Consider the following 17918-nt stretch of genomic DNA (forward strand, 5'->3'; position numbering starts at 1 on the left):
TGTTAGACAATTAATGAGTATGTACATAGCGTTGTTGTATAACAACCATTTTTTATTCAGTAAATAATAAGTGTAATAGTTGGCGTAGCCCAGGTGCCAACTGACTGACGTCAAACAGGCGACACTGGTTGGGTCCGGTTTGGTCTATGGGAAGTGAGGTCCAAAAACACACCTGCAATTACCGCTTCTCGCCATTGGCACCGCCAAAGAGAACGAAACGGAAATCTTCGAGATTGTAACTTTAATGCTGATAGTGTCATAATGCTTAATGAATTTAATTCTTGCACAAAGGTCATTTATTTACATGGGGAAAATTAAGATGATACCAGGATTTTGTGCCAAAAAAAAATTAATTCTACAAATTCAGTCGCTTATCCAGAATGCAAGCAAATGTTTCATGTCTTTTTGTTATAATTTTTTTTTACCAAAGTGCTGTTCCTTTTAGCTTAACTTCCTTTTATTTCACTCTATTTCCTTCTCTCTCACTTTCTCTCTCACCCCTCCCTCTCTCTCCCTCCCCCTCCCTCTCCGTTCTCCCCCCTCTCTCCTTCCCCCCTCTCTCTCTCTACTCTCCCTCCCTCCCCCTCTCTCTCTCCCTCTTCGTTCTCCTCCCTCTCTCTCATTCCCCCCTCTCTCTTTCTCCCTCCCCATTCTCCCCCCCTCCCTCTCCCCCTCTTCCTGTCCCTCTCCACCTCCACCTCTCTGTGACAGGCGCCCCAAACACGCAGACCTTTCCCTAAAAGAAGTGAAATGTGCTGGAGAGGAGGAAGTGAAGATTGACAGTTTGTACTCAAATATAAGAGCATGCCCTCCTGCCCATGCACTGCCAGAGAGCATGTACGAGGTGGAAGACGCACCCAGGGTACAGTACATCCTTCAAAAGACACTTTCACACATCTCTTGCATAATGAACGTATCGTGAGGATTTTGGGACTTTGTGGAAAGGATTTAAAAAGCCCTGCGATAAATTGGTGGCCTGTCCAGGGTGTATTCCTGCCTCTCGCTCAATGCACGCTGGGATACGCTCTGCTCAGGATAAGCGGGTACAGATAATGGGTGGATGAATGGATGTAAAGGTTAGCCAGACATTGATTTTTAAAATCAAGGAAAGGCAAAGTGGTACGGATATTTTCCATTCATGCAGTCATGACACGTGGAACGTATTTCATGAAAGCTGTCAAATTAGACAATGTCTGTGGAACTTATGTGGACAGGAGTCATTGGAGTTTTTGCTTGCTGAAAACATGGGTATGAAGCTGTCTTGTCCTATAATTTTTAAAGTCACTCAGGACAAGAGAGTCTGTTAAATGATATTAATAGAAATGTCAACATAAATGTGTATATGTGCACACTTCAAAACGTGCCCAGTGGGCACATCGTCTGCAAAACAACAAAACCAGAGGTGGAAAACCCAGGTCCAGGTAGTAAAAGTTCTCCTCGATTATTTTGTTCCAATCACATGGATTTGCAAATTAGCACAATTCTTCAACCAGGAAGCAGAACTAATTGGTGAAATCAGCTGGCTGAGCTTGTAGGTAGGACAGGGCAGGACTTTCTCTTTCTGACCCCTGGACTTTCCACCTCTGGACAATACTATTGTGTGAAAATCCGCAATGCACGTTCTCCTTATCCAGACGAAGTCTCCCAGCATTTTTGGGAAGACATTTTCTGCTGTATATTTATGTGCTAATTTTCTTTTTGTCTGTTTGTTTGCTTTTGTGTGTGTTTTTGTGTTTTTGTGTGTGTGTGTGTGTGTTTGTGCTTTGAAGTATCAGGAAATGAAGAGACAACCTTCATATGATGACGATGTGTACCAAAATTACTGAGATCTGCAGGACAATCACAGCTGTCGGTCATCTGCTTCCAGATCAAAAGCCCTTCAGTGTACTCAGCATTCATATTTTACGGTATTCTCTGAAGTAATCAGTGGACACTCATTTCATGCGTTTATAACCTTAGTTCCAATGGGTGCCATTTTGGACACCAGATGGCGCCAAAGGTACATAATTTAAAAAATAATAATAATTTAAAAAAACAGCCAGCACACCGTGTTGCCCATTATCATATATAAATAATTAGTATGAAGTGTGTGTAGTAGACAAGTATACATCTACCAGGAGTTTTCACACCTGATGGGCAAGGAGCTGGTCTTGTAACCTAGAGGTCGCAGGTTCGATTCCCAGGTGGGACATTGTTGTTGTACCCTTGAGCAAAGTACTTAACCTGCGTTGCTTCAGTATATATCCAGCAGTATAAATGGATGCAGTGTAAATGCAATATAAGTTGTGTAAGTCGCTCTGGATAAGAGCATCTGCTAAATGCCTTTAATGTAATGTACTTAACCTGTATTGCATCAGAATATATCCAGCTGTATAAATGGATACAATGTGAAATGCTGTGTAAAAGTTGAGTAAGTTGCTCTGGATAGGAGCGTCTGCTAAATGTTCTGACTTTGCTACAGCCTATCCCCTGATCAATGAAAAAATAGAAAAATAGTTGTTCCTTTTTTGAGTTTAAATACATGAACACAATACAGGTTTAAACAGCTGATTTAAATCAATAATCAGCCAAACACAGTTTCATTAATTAGGATCCAGCTCATCTTCACCTGTGTGTCAGTAATATATAATGAGTAATTAATGTATATATTTTTTAAAACGTAACCCCCTTTCTAGAGAAACCCCCTTTCTTGCTATATAGAACATTAGAGAAAATGCAAGCTTTTGTTTATCGAAAATATAGTAGTTCTCCGAATAGGGAACATTTATTTATCATATTACGTATAGCTATTTCTGACATAATGTGTCTTCATAGGGTAAATCATTCGAACCCTGATTAGTTGAAACTGTGGCTCTCCCTCCAAATCCTTAAGAGGGGGGTCTGGGTTCTTTGTCCTAGAGTATTCATTGTTATTCAGCACTTAAATGATCAATTAAGGGAGCTAATAACACAACAAATTCACCTAGCGCCCTTTTCTTAATGCTCTTCATGACAACTCACCAGGCATTGTGGGGAATGTAGTGAACTAGACTGAGTGTCCGGTGCAAAAATTAGCCAATTCCTTCCAATAGCTAATTCACCAGAAAGGCTCCCAACCGATTTCCAAAGGCCATTTGCAGTTTTTGATGGAGTGACGTGGCTTTTGCAGATTTATATGGGATAGCACATGAAAGCTGGAGATTAAAACGAAATATCAATTTGTTTTCTCTAATACAACAGAGGAGTTCCCTGACTCAGTGCAGGAAGTTGACGTTGTCATGGTGATTAATGAATGCATTCTGTATTTGAATTCTGTTGATTCACCAGGGTTGTTGTTTTTTCTTTAATGCCTTGAGCGCTACAATCCCCATGGTACAGCGGACAGCATTAAATTAAACTCCATCAGACAACACGACAAAGAGAATGTGTGGAATCGATGGAAAGCTAATTGTACAACAGCAAAGGGGAAGCTAAGGCCTTGACATGGTTAAGGCTAAGTGCTGGAGATGGCTGTTATCGTGCTGGGACGATAATATACCTGGGATAATACTAAAGCAAGAAAAGAACTGAAGAGCACACGTTATAATTCCAAGACGTTGGCAGGCTATAACCAAAACTAGGCTACTGCGCCGCATAACATACAAGTTTGATTTGAAGTTATTATGAAAATAAATTGGTTTGCGGCTGCATATTTTTAAACATGGCGGCTGAAAATAAACACAAAAAAATGCTGCGAGTACTCGACCAATCAGAAATGTTCAGCGCTGCAAGCTCCACCCAAAAGGTTCCTGTACTTTCGTAAAGTACTACCCCCCGAGCAGGAACTTTTTGGGGGGTAAAATAAAGCCCCCGGAACTAAAGTTAGACCCTAGTTCCTCTGGTGGAAACGCACTGAGTTCCTCAAAAGGTTCCTAGTTCCGGGGTAAAGTTCCTGCGGTGGAAACACGGCTAAAATGTTCTCACAATGTTACTGGAATGTTTTTTTTCCCCCAGTGTTATAACAGTGTGAGAATGTTCTGAGTTAACTGAATGTGTTCTGGAGTGTCACGTCTTCCCCTCGTCGAGGGGCTGGTTCACGTAGAAGGATTACCTGAGTTACCTGAATCACTGCGCAGAGTGTCACCCAGAACGGCTCTTTCCACTTCGGTCCACGTTCCACATGCGGCGCAGGTATCCCGCTAACTCTGTAATCCTGCTTCGGGAAACAGGGCCCAGGACCCCCCCCCCCCCCCCCCCCCCCTCGCCTCTTCATTTAATCTGTTTATTCCCCCCCCCCCCCCCCCCCCCCAGGCCCCATCACAGGGTTCATACACTTTTTCACCAATGATTTTCAATGACTTTTCCATGACTTATCCACAACCTTTAACTGAATTTCCATGACCAAAACAAATGACTTTATCTCAGCGGGACGATTTAAAATTATTTATTGTAACACTAAGTAAAATTAGGTCTGCATCTGAAACATATGGTGCCTCTCTAAAACAAATAAACACCAGACAGACACACTTAGATACATTCTTTCATATTTTAATTCGAATAGTTTAACATTTTGTCAATGTCTCAAACAGGGCTCGAAATTGCGACCATTTTGGTCGCATATGCTCCCAAAATTTAATCTGTGCGACTTCGAAATATAATTGGGAGCATTTGTGCGAGTGCAAATAATTGTTCTGGTGCAACCTTTCTTTTTTTTCTTTTTTCAGTCGAACGTCTCTTCCTCTGTACATTCGCTAGTTAGTACACTCAGTATGTGCCTTGTGAGCTGACGGTGACCCTTCTAACCAATCGTGAGCTTGACATTCTTACCTTTAATGCTGATTTTAAATTGGTTAATATTAGCCTTCAATCACTCCCTTCTGCAGCACTCCACTGTCACGCGACACAGAGAGCTAATGCGTTTACTTATGTTACCTGAAGACAAAAGTTTATGTTCAATTTATTAGCGTTATCGAAAGCTGAAAATTTGAAGCGAACGATTACGGCATTTTTTTTGAAACATTAACGTAGTGTTTTGTGTAGCGACCCGGTTGAAACAGCTAATTTCTCCGATGCAGTTTACTGGCGGTTGATTTAATTAGTGGTATTAATGTGACGAGAAGCGCTTTGTCGTTTGAATGCATAACACGCAATTCCTTGAAGAGTCGACACATTTTAGGCGTGACAGTTTAACTGTTACTTGTAAACCGTACTGTTATATTGTCGTTTTTTATCAATAAAAAATCTATTGCATATATTGTTGGTGCTCCTTACATTTTGGTGGGTGCTCCTAACTTTTTTAAATTGAGAGCACCAGTGCTACCAAGTAAAAAAGTTAATTTCGAGCCCTGATATATTATTGAAGCTGCACTTCCCTGGCATATTGTTGGCACAATGGGGCCTACGTTTACTAACTGCTACATTAGCAGAAGCGTGCCTGTTGGGCGTGCCTGCAAACAGACTGACCCAGACCGAATTAACTTCTCTCACCACCAAAATACCGCGAAGGTTACGTGCCAATTTACGTTTTATTACTATACATACCATTTTTATGATTGGATTAATTAGCAATTGTATTTGATGCAACTTTAGCTATATTTCCATTACTTTTCCAAAACTTTTCAAAAAACATTATTTTCCATAACTTTTCCAGGGCCTGGAAATTGCATTTTAAATTTCAATGACTTTTCCAGGTTTTTCATGACCGTACGAACCCTGCCATCAGAGCGGTCCTCCACACTCCCCTATGAGGTGTCTCCCCCAGCTGTACGAATGGCCACCACCGTCTAAACGCAGCACTCTTATGTACAGACCCCTCACCTGTCCAGTACTGTGTATATGTTACATTTTGTGTTGTCTTTTATATTATTTTTTAACTTCATTTTCCTCTTTTTTTCAAAATTTTCTGTAATGTTTTTTTTTCTTTCTGATATGCAGTATTTTTAATTTTTTTTTTTTGCAGTACTGTCATTTTATATATGTAAAATTGATTCCAAAGGGCTTGATACATTTAATATCTGTAATGTCAAGATAAATAAATATTCAGTAGTGGTTGAAGCCCATAACTACTGGTTGCAACTCTATGTTATAAAAGGACAAGACCTGTGATGTGTCTGTTTATAAAATGGCTCCCACTGAATTCAGGTAATTTATTTATAAATTTAATTGCAATAAATTTACTCACAATGCTATTGTGAACAACTTTTAAGAGATGTAATTCTTTTGTAGATATTGTATGTTAATTTATTTTTAAATGAATGTCCAAGAATAAAATCATGTATGTATTGGATATAGTCATTTGAGAACTTTTGGATGATTAGTCACTCGATCAACTGAGATTCAAGAAGCAATGGTTCCCCTTTCCGTGTTGAACTTTTTTAGGAGTGCTCAATTCCTGTAATGAGTTCAGAGAATCAGAACTACAAACTTTCACACTAATATGTAGAAAAGCGCATTGCCTGATTGCCTGTTCTCAGGTGTGTGTGTTTGTGTGTCTGTGTGTGTGCGTGCGTGTGTGTGTGTGCATGTGTGTGTGTGTCCACAATGTTAAAATCATACCCTAGAGCGTGGAGTGCAGTGGTGGTAGCTACTGTAGGTTCACTGAGCGTCCAGGTTTTAGCTGTAATAAAGCACTTTGATTAGCTAAAACCAGTCAAATATATGGTTGGCACCTGTTTTCTTGGGTCTGATCATGAAATGAGACATTTTAGAAATTAAATCCCTTATTAATGGCAACATTATACATTACTTAATACCCAGTGTACCATCTCCATTTTGCATTAGTTTACAAAACAAGTGTTCATAGGAGCTGCCAATCACCGGATTTTTGAACTACATTCCAACATTAAAATAAATAAAATAAAATGCACAGTACTGTCTAGAAGAGGGGGGTGGGGTGGGGTGGGGGATCTATCTAGGGCTGGGGATGAGGGTATGAGCTAACCCCCCCCCCTCCCCAATCTCTCCTAGGGTGGTGTAAAGACTAGAGTTGGCCGCAGCGATTAACTCATTGCTATCTGAGTTCACGGTTTTGTGTCGTAGTAGTCATGCCCTGCAGAAGATAATCTTCAGCTCTGCATCCATCCTGACGTTCTGAAAGAGGAACGCAGCTCTGTGCGTGACCCGTGCAAATCACACGCACTTCTCAAAAGCAAGACGACAACTTCAAGATCCTGCAGGTTCGTAACACAGAACATTATATTTATCGCTCGGCTACTCATAATATTTCTGAATGTGAAGGTATGTCAATTGGTTTGACAGAGGAAGTGACTTATGTGGTGTCTTTTTTCAACTAATTAAAAGTATCTTTCTGAGGAAATGAATGTTTGTCATGTAGCAATCAACTGCATAAAATGATGTGTCTTCAAAGTTCAATCTTGAAATAACACAGTTTTTCAAACTGTACATTTGATAAAACACCAGGGATTAGTACCTCTTTCTTCTGCTGCCAGACAGTCTAAAATCATTTTCATCCTGTAAATAATCACGTCTGTTTCTATTTTTTTTTTTTTTTGTTTTGTTACATTTGACCCATGAAGTCAGTGTCTTTTTCTTATGTTAGATACAGAGCTCATGGGTTCCTTCAGGAGATCATCTGTTCTTTGCAGTGTCATTCAAGGTACTGTAACATACGGCAATTGGAATTGCTTGCATTTATGGATCTTGGTAATTCAACTGCAGGGGTAATGAGGGGTTGTTCAGTTTTTGTGTTCTTGTAGCACTCTCCCATAAAGTTAATGGGGAAAGTGCTTAATTGGTTGAATATTCGACAGCGATGACCAGATAATACTGTGTACATAGCAAAAAAAAAAACATATATCAATATTATCCATCGTAAAAATATTAAAAGGACATTTATGACCTTTGGTGTTTAGCCTACCGCATTGCAATTCTTCTGTCTCTGTTATTTTGAACAGGTCTGGCAGTTTGGAGTGTGGCTGCGGCTGGACAGCCGTGGTCAGTGACGATTCCTAACCAGATGTCCGCTCCGGTCGGGTCTTGCATCGTCGTTCCTTGCTCCTTCACTCCCCCGACCGCTAACGAGGCCGTTGAAGTCACTTGGTACCAGTACGTCAGTCGTGGCTACCCGCTGGTATACAGCGAATCCAAACCGAGGGCCGTCATAGATAAGTTTCGTGACAGCACGGAGTTAATTGGCAGCGCGGGAGAGGGGAACTGCAGTCTCAAAATCAACCGGACACGAGCAGCACATAATGCTGAGAAGATCTATGTGTGGATTACGCCAAATCAGTTGGACGGCAAATTCTATGATCAGACGGTGACATTAGAGGTTACAGGTACAGTAAAAAAATAAAATAAACCAGCAGATGTGATGAAACTCTTTTTACCTTCTGTTTATCCCCCCTTTTTCTCGACATGTTGGAATGCCCAAACATGCTGAAGCAGCGACTCTCATCGCACCTTGACTTACAAATGGTTTTTTTAAAAATTAATCTTTATTTCATTTTTAGAATTTTTTTTGGTTACCAAGTGTGTTGTGTTGGTGAAGACAAATCCCTATCACTTTAAATGTGCATGTGCGCGATTTGTTTTATCCGCAGAGAACGCCCCTCAGCCGGAGATAAGGGTGATGGGCGACAATCTAACAGAGGGGGATGTGGTGAGACTGTCCTGTGATGTCATCCACACCTGCCCCCCTTCCCCCCCTTCCGTCTCCTTCCGCAACCACACGGGGGCGCTCCGTTGGAGCCACAATAAGGAAGAGGCGGGGCGTTGGCGCGTCTCCGTGGAGACGTCCTGGAAAGTGAACTCGTCGGACCATGGGAGGGGCGTGGCGTGTGATGTCACACATCCTGGGGGACTGACAGCCAGCAGAGAGATTGTGCTCCATGTTACCTGTGAGTTGCCATGGTTACCGCAACCTGAGCATAAAGCATATCACTTACCAAAGCACTATCAGGCAAAAGAAAAATTTCATGTGGAATAATGGAGAAAATACATTTAAAAAATAATGTTTTATTGGTAGTTGTGTGCCCTAATTTTGCCAGTCACAACATCCCAGCAACATTCCAGCAATGCTCCACCAGAATGCCAGCCAAACATCGGTACCCTCTACCTGCGGGCCGACCAGGCATCCCTATTGGCCCAATTACCCATTTTTATCCTTTCCCCAGATCCCCCGAAATCTGTGAGTGTCCATGGACCCCCAAACGCACTTCCACCTGGCGGAAGCGTGTCCCTGTCCTGCAGCAGTCAGGCCAACCCCCCTGCGACCTCCTTCCAGTGGTACCGTGTGGATCAAGGCCAGCCCAAGCTATTGGAGGTCAGCTCTAAGGACATAAGAGTTACAAATCTGAGCCGCGACCAGAACCTGTTCCGCTGCAAAGCCAGCAACAGCGCGGGGAGTGGCAGCTCGCCTGACTTTGAAGTCATCAAAGAGTGTGCGTACTTTGTGTCTTTGGGATTATGGGATTACAGTGTGTGTGTGTGTGAGTGAGTGTGTGTGTGTGAGTGTGTGTATGTGTGTGTGTGTGAGTGAGTGTGTGTGTGAGTGTGTGTGTGTGTGTGTGTGTGTGATTGTGAGTGTGAGTGTGTGTGTGTGTGTGTGTGTGTGTGTGTGTGTGAGTGTGTGTGTGTGTGTGTGTGTGTGTGTGTGTGTGTGAGTGAGTGTGTGTGTGTGAGTGTGTGTATGTGTGTGTGTGTGAGTGAGTGTGTGTGTGAGTGTGTGTGTGTGTGTGTGTGTGTGATTGTGAGTGTGTGTGTGTGTGAGTGAGTGAGTGTGTGTGTGTGTGTGTGTGTGTTTACTGTCATCTCTTTTTCAAGGGGCCCTCTTTCACAAACATACACACCCCACCTCTATGGGCCCCCTAGACTCGGTAGTGCCTGGGAAAGCTTTCCCTGTTATAAGCTCTTAGCTCCACCCCTTTCTCTGTTATACTCCCCTAACTCCACCCCTTCCCCAAATATATCTCCTTAGCCCCACCCTTTTCCCGATATACCCCCATAGCCCCACCCCTTTCCCTGACATAGCCCCTTGGCGATGCCTCTTCCTCGATGTACCACTTAGCTCCGCCCATTTCCCCTGATGTACCCAATTAGCCCCATCACTTTCCCTGACATACCCCCTTGGCTCCACCCCTTTCCCCTGATGAACCCCATTGGCTCCACCCCCTGGTGAAAGTGAAGGGTCCAGGTTTCACACCTCTTGTGTGAAACCTTAACTTTAACACCTATGGTGTGAATCATAACAGGTGTTTATGTATGTGCAGTTCCAATATGTATGGTTTGTTTTTGCTGGTTTGGTTTGTATTGAGGAAGTATCAACATTTTGACTGGAGCTCAGTCATGCATTTAACATTGTTGTTGCAGAAAGGAGTTCCTCTTATGTTTTACAGTTATTGTTTGAAAATGACTTTCAATAAAATAAAATAAAATTTTTTTAATTAAAAAAGTTTTATCAAATGAAGTTTTGAAAATGATCTTATCTCAGATGATTTAATCTGAGACCCCCTGACTCACAGACCCGCAGCAGTGCGTTGTGGGATTGAACATCCATGAAGGGCTCCTGTGTACATGTTTATTATGTGTATGTTTCAAACCCTTTTTTTTAGCGTGCATCTGTTTACCCTTTCAGGATGTGCACGCATGTCTGTCTGTGTCTCTTCCAGATGCCCCTCTTATTCTCCGGAACTCCAGTTGCACCCTGGGTAACGGGCAGTGGAGGTGTGAGTGCATTGTGGACTCCAGCCCACCAGCGAAGGTCACCTGGTCCTCCGTGGGCTCCTCCACTAATGAGAGCGGCAACACGTTGTCCACGCTCAGTGGGCGGGTCCTAAGGTCTGTCCTCACTGGACCAATGGGAGACGGGGGCCACCGTTTCTACTGCAATGCCACCAATGAGCACGGAGACGCCTTCTACCTGCTACATATCACAGGCAAGTGTGGCTAGCTATATGGTGGCATTGTTGCCATGACTGCGACCCTGGCACAAAAAAAAAAAAAAAACGCACTTTAATGATGTCAGTCCCTCAGTTTGCTCATTTAATAATAATAATAATAATACATTTATTTTATATAGCGCTTTTCATGGTCTCAAAGACGCTTTACAATACATGAATACATACAATGAATCATACAATGCAGGAAAAAAAATGCAGAAAATGCAGGGGTGGTGCAGTGGTGGTAGAAGGGGGTGTGAGAGGGGGAAGACAAACATCAAGGGAAGGCTAGGGAAAAGAGGTGGAAGGCTAGGAAAATGAGCCCGGGTGACATCTGCACCTTGCATTGAATTGAGCTCACAATAATATACACATTATAGCAGTTTACATTGTGAGACAAGTGCAAAGACTGTTGAGTATTTTTATGATTGCAGTTACAGGGACAGAGTGCTCGAATGTGCGAATGTGTTACTTAAGTCTGGGTAGAACTGGATTGATTAACGGTGAGTTAATGGCTGATGTGCAATTTAACAATCTTATAAATGCACTGCAACATTACAATACGTTACATTACATTTATTTGGCAGATGCTTTTATCCAAAGCGATGTAGATCAGTGGAACAACTTCATAACACAGGTTTGATAAACATCAATTTATCTGTGAGTACAGTTGTGGTACTAAACAGGAAGTGTTGCAATTTATTTGTCAGTTAAAGAAGTATAGATTGACTGCATTTTGAAGGAAGTAAATAAATGCGTGTGGCCAAAACGTTCATTTTTGGTCTCATCTGACAATAGCGTCCTCCTCCAGTCATAATTCCAAAGAGGTTTGGCAAGCTCCAGATTCTTGGTTTTGTTTATTGTGCTCAGTAAGGGCTGTCTTCGTGCCACCGTTCCAAAGAGTCAGTTGGTATGGAGATGCCATTTTATGTTTTTTTTTTTTTTTTACTTGCTGAATACAAGAAACAAACTAATCTCTGCAATTCTTAAACAGTGATCCTTGGGTTATTAATGGCCTCCCTCCCCATCTTCCTCACCATCCGTGGGGACAACATGCACTTGCTTCCTCTTCCTGGCAAATTTGCAACCATTCCATATGTTTTACACCTTTTTATTATTGCTCCTTACAGTGCTAAGTGGTATGTTTAACCATTTATATAATTCTGGAGCTTACTGTGTCTACATACCAGAGCTTAACTTTAACACCCCAAAAGTCCCCTACTGTGGGCTTCTACCACATTATGTTATTATTAGTGAAACACTAGAAGTATGAATCATAACAGTTTTTTTTTTTTGTATGTGCAGTACCCATATGTATGGTTTGTTTTTGCTGAACTGAATTGAGGAAGTTTCGACATTTTGACTGAAGCTCAGTCTTTCATTTAACATAAATGGTAATGTAATGGCAACCTCTCAGCTGCAAGCCCAGTTTTCCTAACCTTTATACTGCACAGACTCAAAACGCGTGTCAAACTCAAAGAGTTTGGATTCCCGTTACTGTGACTACTGTTGCCATGGCTGATAATAAAGATGATGATGCCTGTATTTCTGACAGTGGAGCACTTTGGAAAGTGGGGAATTGTCCTTGGAGCAATCGGTGGAGCTGTGCTCATATGTCTTCTATTGGGAGCATTTTTATATTGTAAACGCACTAAAAGGTACGTTTGAAATTTACCCATTTGCTTAACTGTCACTGTATGCACTGTGTGTCACTTCAATTGGGTAATAGTAACTTGAGTACTCATATTATACTCGCATAAATGGCTTGCTCATTTAAACGGATTACTTGAAATCTAAGCATATATTAACGGAGACGTTTGAGGTCATTTTATTTGCAGAAACAGGCTATATGCCCAGTATTACAATTGCAGTGCATTAATCTAGGAGTCTGTAGTGAGCAAGAGTTAATTCAAGATTTATACCAAGGCGCTTTTAAAGTAATAATCTCGAAGATTTTCATTAAAATAAATTTCAGTTAAGTCACTATCTGTCGCTGAATTAGGTAACACAATGGTGATTGAGCTTATTATTATATTAATTATTATTATTATTATTATTTATGATTATAGAACTGGGTGTCTGTGGTGACATTCCCGGGAAAAAATCACAAGCGGCGCATAGTTAGTGACGCGTTTTCCATCACCCATCAGTGGTTGGTCCGCCAGAGAGGGTATGTGGACGCAACAGGCTTGCTCTTCAACTCACTTGTGTGAGCGGCGTACTGTTTTTTCCGGTGTCTGCTAGCGTTACAATAACAGAGAAAGAGAGCGGGTTATGGAACCCTAATAAGTTTTTGTGTAACATGAGAGGTCATATTATTTGTTGATGTAGATTTCGTATTACATTTGATGACAATGTAACATTACTAAATTACGCTAGGAATTAAGCTATTTGCACAGCTGACGCTAGCTACCGGACCATGTCAAGAAAGGCAACATTAGTTTAGACAACTTTGCGCACAGTATCCATCTCTCATATCAGGTAACGTTGCGTTAGCTAGCTAGCTAATGTAATTAAAACAATCTAATGTCAGCTAACAATTAAGAAAAAACGCTAGCTAACGCTACCGCCCGGTACCGACCTCGCAAACCGTCTCTCGAATGCAATGCTACCTTGTTGCAACGTTGCAGTGTAGCTAACTAAAGCCAAGCCCAGTTCAGATCTATGATTCGCAACTAGACTGGATTCAACTTGCAAAATTCCAAGACGTCTGATTGTAAACGTTCTAAAGCTGTACTTGGCGATTTTACAAGGTGGGTCTTTTGAGACCCTAGGCAACGGCTATTTTTTTACAGTCTCTGCTTCAGACGCTCTGCAACTAACCAGTTCACACCGCTGCAATTTTCTCTGCAACATTCTGAAACCGTTTCGTCTCGTTGCGAATCATTGATCTGAACTGGCCTTAACGTTACCGTTATTTACATTGCCATCAAGTTCATCAATATATTGATCGCAATAAAGCCGGGGTATAGGTGGAGCAGAGCCGGGTCTGATTTCTGTGTGAAGATGTAAAGTCGGAGAAAACTAAATAAAAGAATACGGCAGTATGGTTTAGCGTTGTTATTTTATTACGCTTCCTCATATGTTCCTTCAGCCTTGATGCCCTTTTTTGATGAAATCTCCTTTGTTTTTGCTTTATTCTTCTTATTCTGATTGCTAATTTAACACCCAGCTCAGCTTCATTCTCGAACAGTTTAGCTAGCAAAACCAGAAACAAGGCAGTTGTTTCAGAAATATCACACAACAATCATTCACGAAAAAGACTGTTCATTGTGCACGAGATACATAATTGCACGAGCCACAGCGAATCCCACGAATTCTCTGCAGTGTAAAGATGTTCATACCGGGCAAAAGGTGGATAAAGAACGTTTGTGGAAATTGATCATCACTAATTCTACCCCAGGTCTGCTGCAGCATTTTAACCCAGCTCAGCAGTGTAAAGACATCTTAAGTTAGTCTAATGTTAGACAATTAATGAGTATGTACATAGCGTTGTTGTATAACAACCATTTTTTATTCAGTAAATAATAAGTGTAATAGTTGGCGTAGCCCAGGTGCCAACTGACTGACGTCAAACAGGCGACACTGGTTGGGTCCGGTTTGGTCTATGGGAAGTGAGGTCCAAAAACACACCTGCAATTACCGCTTCTCGCCATTGGCACCGCCAAAGAGAACGAAACGGAAATCTTCGAGATTGTAACTTTAATGCTGATAGTGTCATAATGCTTAATGAATTTAATTCTTGCACAAAGGTAATTTATTTACATGGGGAAAATTAAGATGATACCAGGATTTTGTGCCAAAAAAAAAATTAATTCTACAAATTCAGTCGCTTATCCAGAATGCAAGCAAATGTTGCATGTCTTTTTGTTATAATTTTTTTTTACCAAAGTGCTGTTCCTTTTAGCTTAACTTCCTTTTATTTCACTCTATTTCCTTCTCTCTCACTTTCTCTCTCACCCATCCCTCTCTCTCCCTCCCCCTCCCTCTCTCCATTCTCCCTCTCTCCCTCTCCGTTCTCCCCCCTCTCTCCTTCCCCCCTCTCTCTCTCTACTCTCCCTCCCTCCCCCTCTCTCTCTCCCTCTTCGTTCTCCTCCCTCTCTCTCATTCCCCCCTCTCTCTTTCTCCCTCCCCATTCTCCCCCCCTCCCTCTCCCCCTCTTCCTGTCCCTCTCCACCTCCACCTCTCTGTGACAGGCGCCCCAAACACGCAGACCTTTCCCTAAAAGAAGTGAAATGTGCTGGAGAGGAGGAAGTGAAGATTGACAGTTTGTACTCAAATTCGAGTGCATGCCCTCCTGCCCATGCACTGCCAGAGAGCATCTACGAGGTGGAAGACGCACCCAGGGTACAGTACATCCTTCAAAAGACACTTTCACACATCTCTTGCATAATGAACGTATCGTGAGGATTTTGGGACTTTGTGGAAAGGATTTAAAAGGCCCTGCGATAAATTGGTGGCCTGTCCAGGGTGTATTCCTGCCTCTCGCCCAATGCACGCTGGGATACGCTCTGCTCAGGATAAGCGGGTACAGATAATTGGTGGATGAATGGATGTAAAGGTTAGCCAGACATTGATTTTTAAAATCAAGGAAAGGCAAAGTGGTACGGATATTTTCCATTCATGCAGTCATGACACGTGGAACGTATTTCATGAAAGCTGTCAAATTAGACAATGTCTGTGGAACTTATGTGGACAGGAGTCATTGGAGTTTTTGCTTGCTGAAAACATGGGTATGAAGCTGTCTTGTCCTATAATTTTTAAAGTCACTCAGGACAAGAGAGTCTGTTAAATGATATTAATAGGAATGTCAACATAAATGTGTATATGTGCACACTTCAAAACGTGCCCAGTGGGCACATCGTCTGCAAAACAACAAAACCAGAGGTGGAAAACCCAGGTCCAGGTAGTAAAAGTTCTCCTCGATTATTTTGTTCCAATCACATGGATTTGCAAATTAGCACAATTCTTCAACCAGGAAGCAGAACTAATTGGTGAAATCAGCTGGCTGAGCTTGTAGGTAGGACAGGGCAGGACTTTCTCTTTCTGACCCCTGGACTTTCCACCTCTGGACAATACTATTGTGTGAAAATCCGCAATGCACGTGCTCCTTATCCAGACGAAGTCTTCCAGCATTTTTGGGAAGACATTTTCTGCTGTATATTTGTGCTAATTTTCTTTTTGTTTGTTTGTTTGCTTTTGTGTGTGTGTGTGTGCTTTGAAGTATCAGGAAATGAAGAGACAACCTTCATATGATGACGATGTGTACCAAAATTACTGAGATCTGCAGGACAATCACAGCTGTCGGTCATCTGCTTCCAGATCAAAAGCGCTTCAGTGTACTCAGCATTCATATTTTACGGTATTCTCTGAAGTAATCAGTGGACACTCATTTCATGCGTTTATAACCTTAGTTCCAATGGGTGCCATTTTGGACACCAGATGGCGCCAAAGGTACATAATTTAAAAAATAATAATAATTAAAAAAAACAGCCAGCACACCCGTTGCCCATTATCATATATAAATAATAAGTATGAAGTGTGTGTAGTAGACAAGTATACATCTACCAGGAGTTTTCACACCTGATGGGTAAGGAGCTGGTCTTGTAACCTAGAGGTCGCAGGTTCGATTCCCAGGTGGGACATTGTTGTTGTACCCTTGAGCAAAGTACTTAACCTGCGTTGCTTCAGTATATATCCAGCTGTATAAATGGATGCAGTGTAAATGCAATATAAGTTGTGTAAGTCGCTCTGGATAAGAGCATCTGCTAAATGCCTTTAATGTAATGTACTTAACCTGTATTTCTTCAGAATATATCCAGCTGTATAAATGGAAACAATGTAAAATGCTGTGTAAAAGTTGAGTAAGTTGCTCTGGATAGCAGCGTCTGCTAAATGTTTGTAATGTAGTGTAATGTCTGATCCTCAGTGGCCTTATACATATGTTGACTTTGCTACAACCTATCCCCTGATCAATGAAAAAATAGAAAAATAGTTGTTCCTTTTTTGAGTTTAAATACATGAACACAATACAGGTTTAAACAGATGATTTAAATCAATAATCAGCCAAACACACTTTCATTAATTAGGAACCAGCTCATCTTCTTTCTAGAGAAACCCCCTTTCTTGCTATATAGAACATTAGAGAAAATGCAAGCTTTAGTTTATCGAAAATATAATAGTTCTCCGAATAGGGAACATTTATTTATCATATTACGTATAGCTATTTCTGACATAATGTGTCTTCATAGGGTAAATCATTCGAACCCTGATTAGTTGAAACTGTGGCTCTCCCTCCAAATCCTTAAGAGGGGGGTCTGGGTTCTTTGTCCTGGAGTATTCATTGTTATTCAGCACTTAAATGATCAATTAAGGGAGCTAATAACACAACAAATTCACCTAGTGCCCTTTTCTTAATGCTCTTCATGACAACTCACCAGGCATTGTGGGGAATGTAGTGAACTAGAGTGTCTGGTGCAAAAATAAGCCAATTCCTTCCAATAGCTAATTCATCAGAAAGGCTCCCAACCGATTTCCAAAGGCCATTTGCAGTTTTTGATGGAGTGACGTGGCTTTTGCAGATTTATATGGGATAGCACATGAAAGCTGGAGATTAAAACAAAATGTCAATTTGTTTTCTCTAATACAACAGAGGAGTTCCCTGACTGGTGCAGGAAGTTGACGTTGTCATGGTGATTAATGAATGCATTCTGTATTTGAATTCTGTTGATTCACCAGGGTTGTTGTTTTTTCTTTAATGCCTTGAGCGCTACAATCCCCATGGTACAGCGGACAGCATTAAATTAAACTCCATCAGACAACACGACAAAGAGAATGTGTGGAATCGATGGAAAGCTAATTGTACAACAGCAAAGGGGAAGCTAAGGCCTTGACATGGTTAAGGCTAAGTGCTGGAGATGGCTGTTATCGTGCTGGGTGACCATTTCAAATAAACAAGACATGATTTAATCTGGGTTTATATGAGGTCATTGTACACACATTACACACACACATACACGTGCACATGCACACACTAGCATTGTACACAATTAGAATTAGTCCTCA

General features: G+C 41.5%; 3 protein-coding genes across 3 annotated transcripts in view; all 3 read left to right on the plus strand.

Annotated features, from left to right (window-relative positions):
* LOC118228839 (hemicentin-1-like) overlaps positions 1 to 2061 on the plus strand; it is a 28469-nt gene extending 26408 nt beyond the window's left edge. Inside the window, exons 10-11 of the mRNA XM_035420324.1 lie at positions 712 to 862; positions 1770 to 2061. Of these exons, the coding sequence (XP_035276215.1) occupies positions 712 to 862; positions 1770 to 1826 (208 nt within the window). The 3' untranslated portion in view covers positions 1827 to 2061. The remainder of the gene's footprint in view (positions 1 to 711; positions 863 to 1769) is intronic.
* A 5041-nt stretch (positions 2062 to 7102) lies between these two features.
* Positions 7103 to 17918, plus strand: part of LOC118228817 (hemicentin-1-like) — an 84872-nt gene continuing 74056 nt past the window's right edge. The window contains exon 1 of the mRNA XM_035420280.1: positions 7103 to 7194. The gene's annotated coding sequence lies outside the window, so the exon portion shown is untranslated. The remainder of the gene's footprint in view (positions 7195 to 17918) is intronic.
* On the plus strand, positions 7498 to 16373 carry LOC118228848 (sialic acid-binding Ig-like lectin 14). Its single transcript, XM_035420361.1, has 8 exons — positions 7498 to 7573; positions 7872 to 8252; positions 8517 to 8813; positions 9090 to 9356; positions 10584 to 10850; positions 12409 to 12511; positions 15050 to 15200; positions 16078 to 16373. The coding sequence occupies exons 1-8, from the start codon at positions 7510 to 7512 to the stop codon at positions 16132 to 16134; spliced, it is 1587 nt and encodes a 528-aa protein (XP_035276252.1). The 5' UTR covers positions 7498 to 7509; the 3' UTR covers positions 16135 to 16373.

This window comes from Anguilla anguilla, chromosome 1 (assembly GCF_013347855.1).
Source record: "Anguilla anguilla isolate fAngAng1 chromosome 1, fAngAng1.pri, whole genome shotgun sequence".
Taxonomy (NCBI): domain Eukaryota; kingdom Metazoa; phylum Chordata; class Actinopteri; order Anguilliformes; family Anguillidae; genus Anguilla; species Anguilla anguilla.

Excerpts from the sequence above, each read along its gene's own strand:
- LOC118228848 (XM_035420361.1), top strand. The coding sequence starts at position 7,510 with ATGTTAGATACAGAGCTCATGGGTTCCTTCAGGAGATCATCTGTTCTT. Across the intron at positions 8,253-8,516 it reads GGTGACATTAGAGGTTACAG|AGAACGCCCCTCAGCCGGAG; the intron begins GTACAGTAAAAA and ends TTTTATCCGCAG. Across the intron at positions 8,814-9,089 it reads GATTGTGCTCCATGTTACCT|ATCCCCCGAAATCTGTGAGT; the intron begins GTGAGTTGCCAT and ends TCCTTTCCCCAG.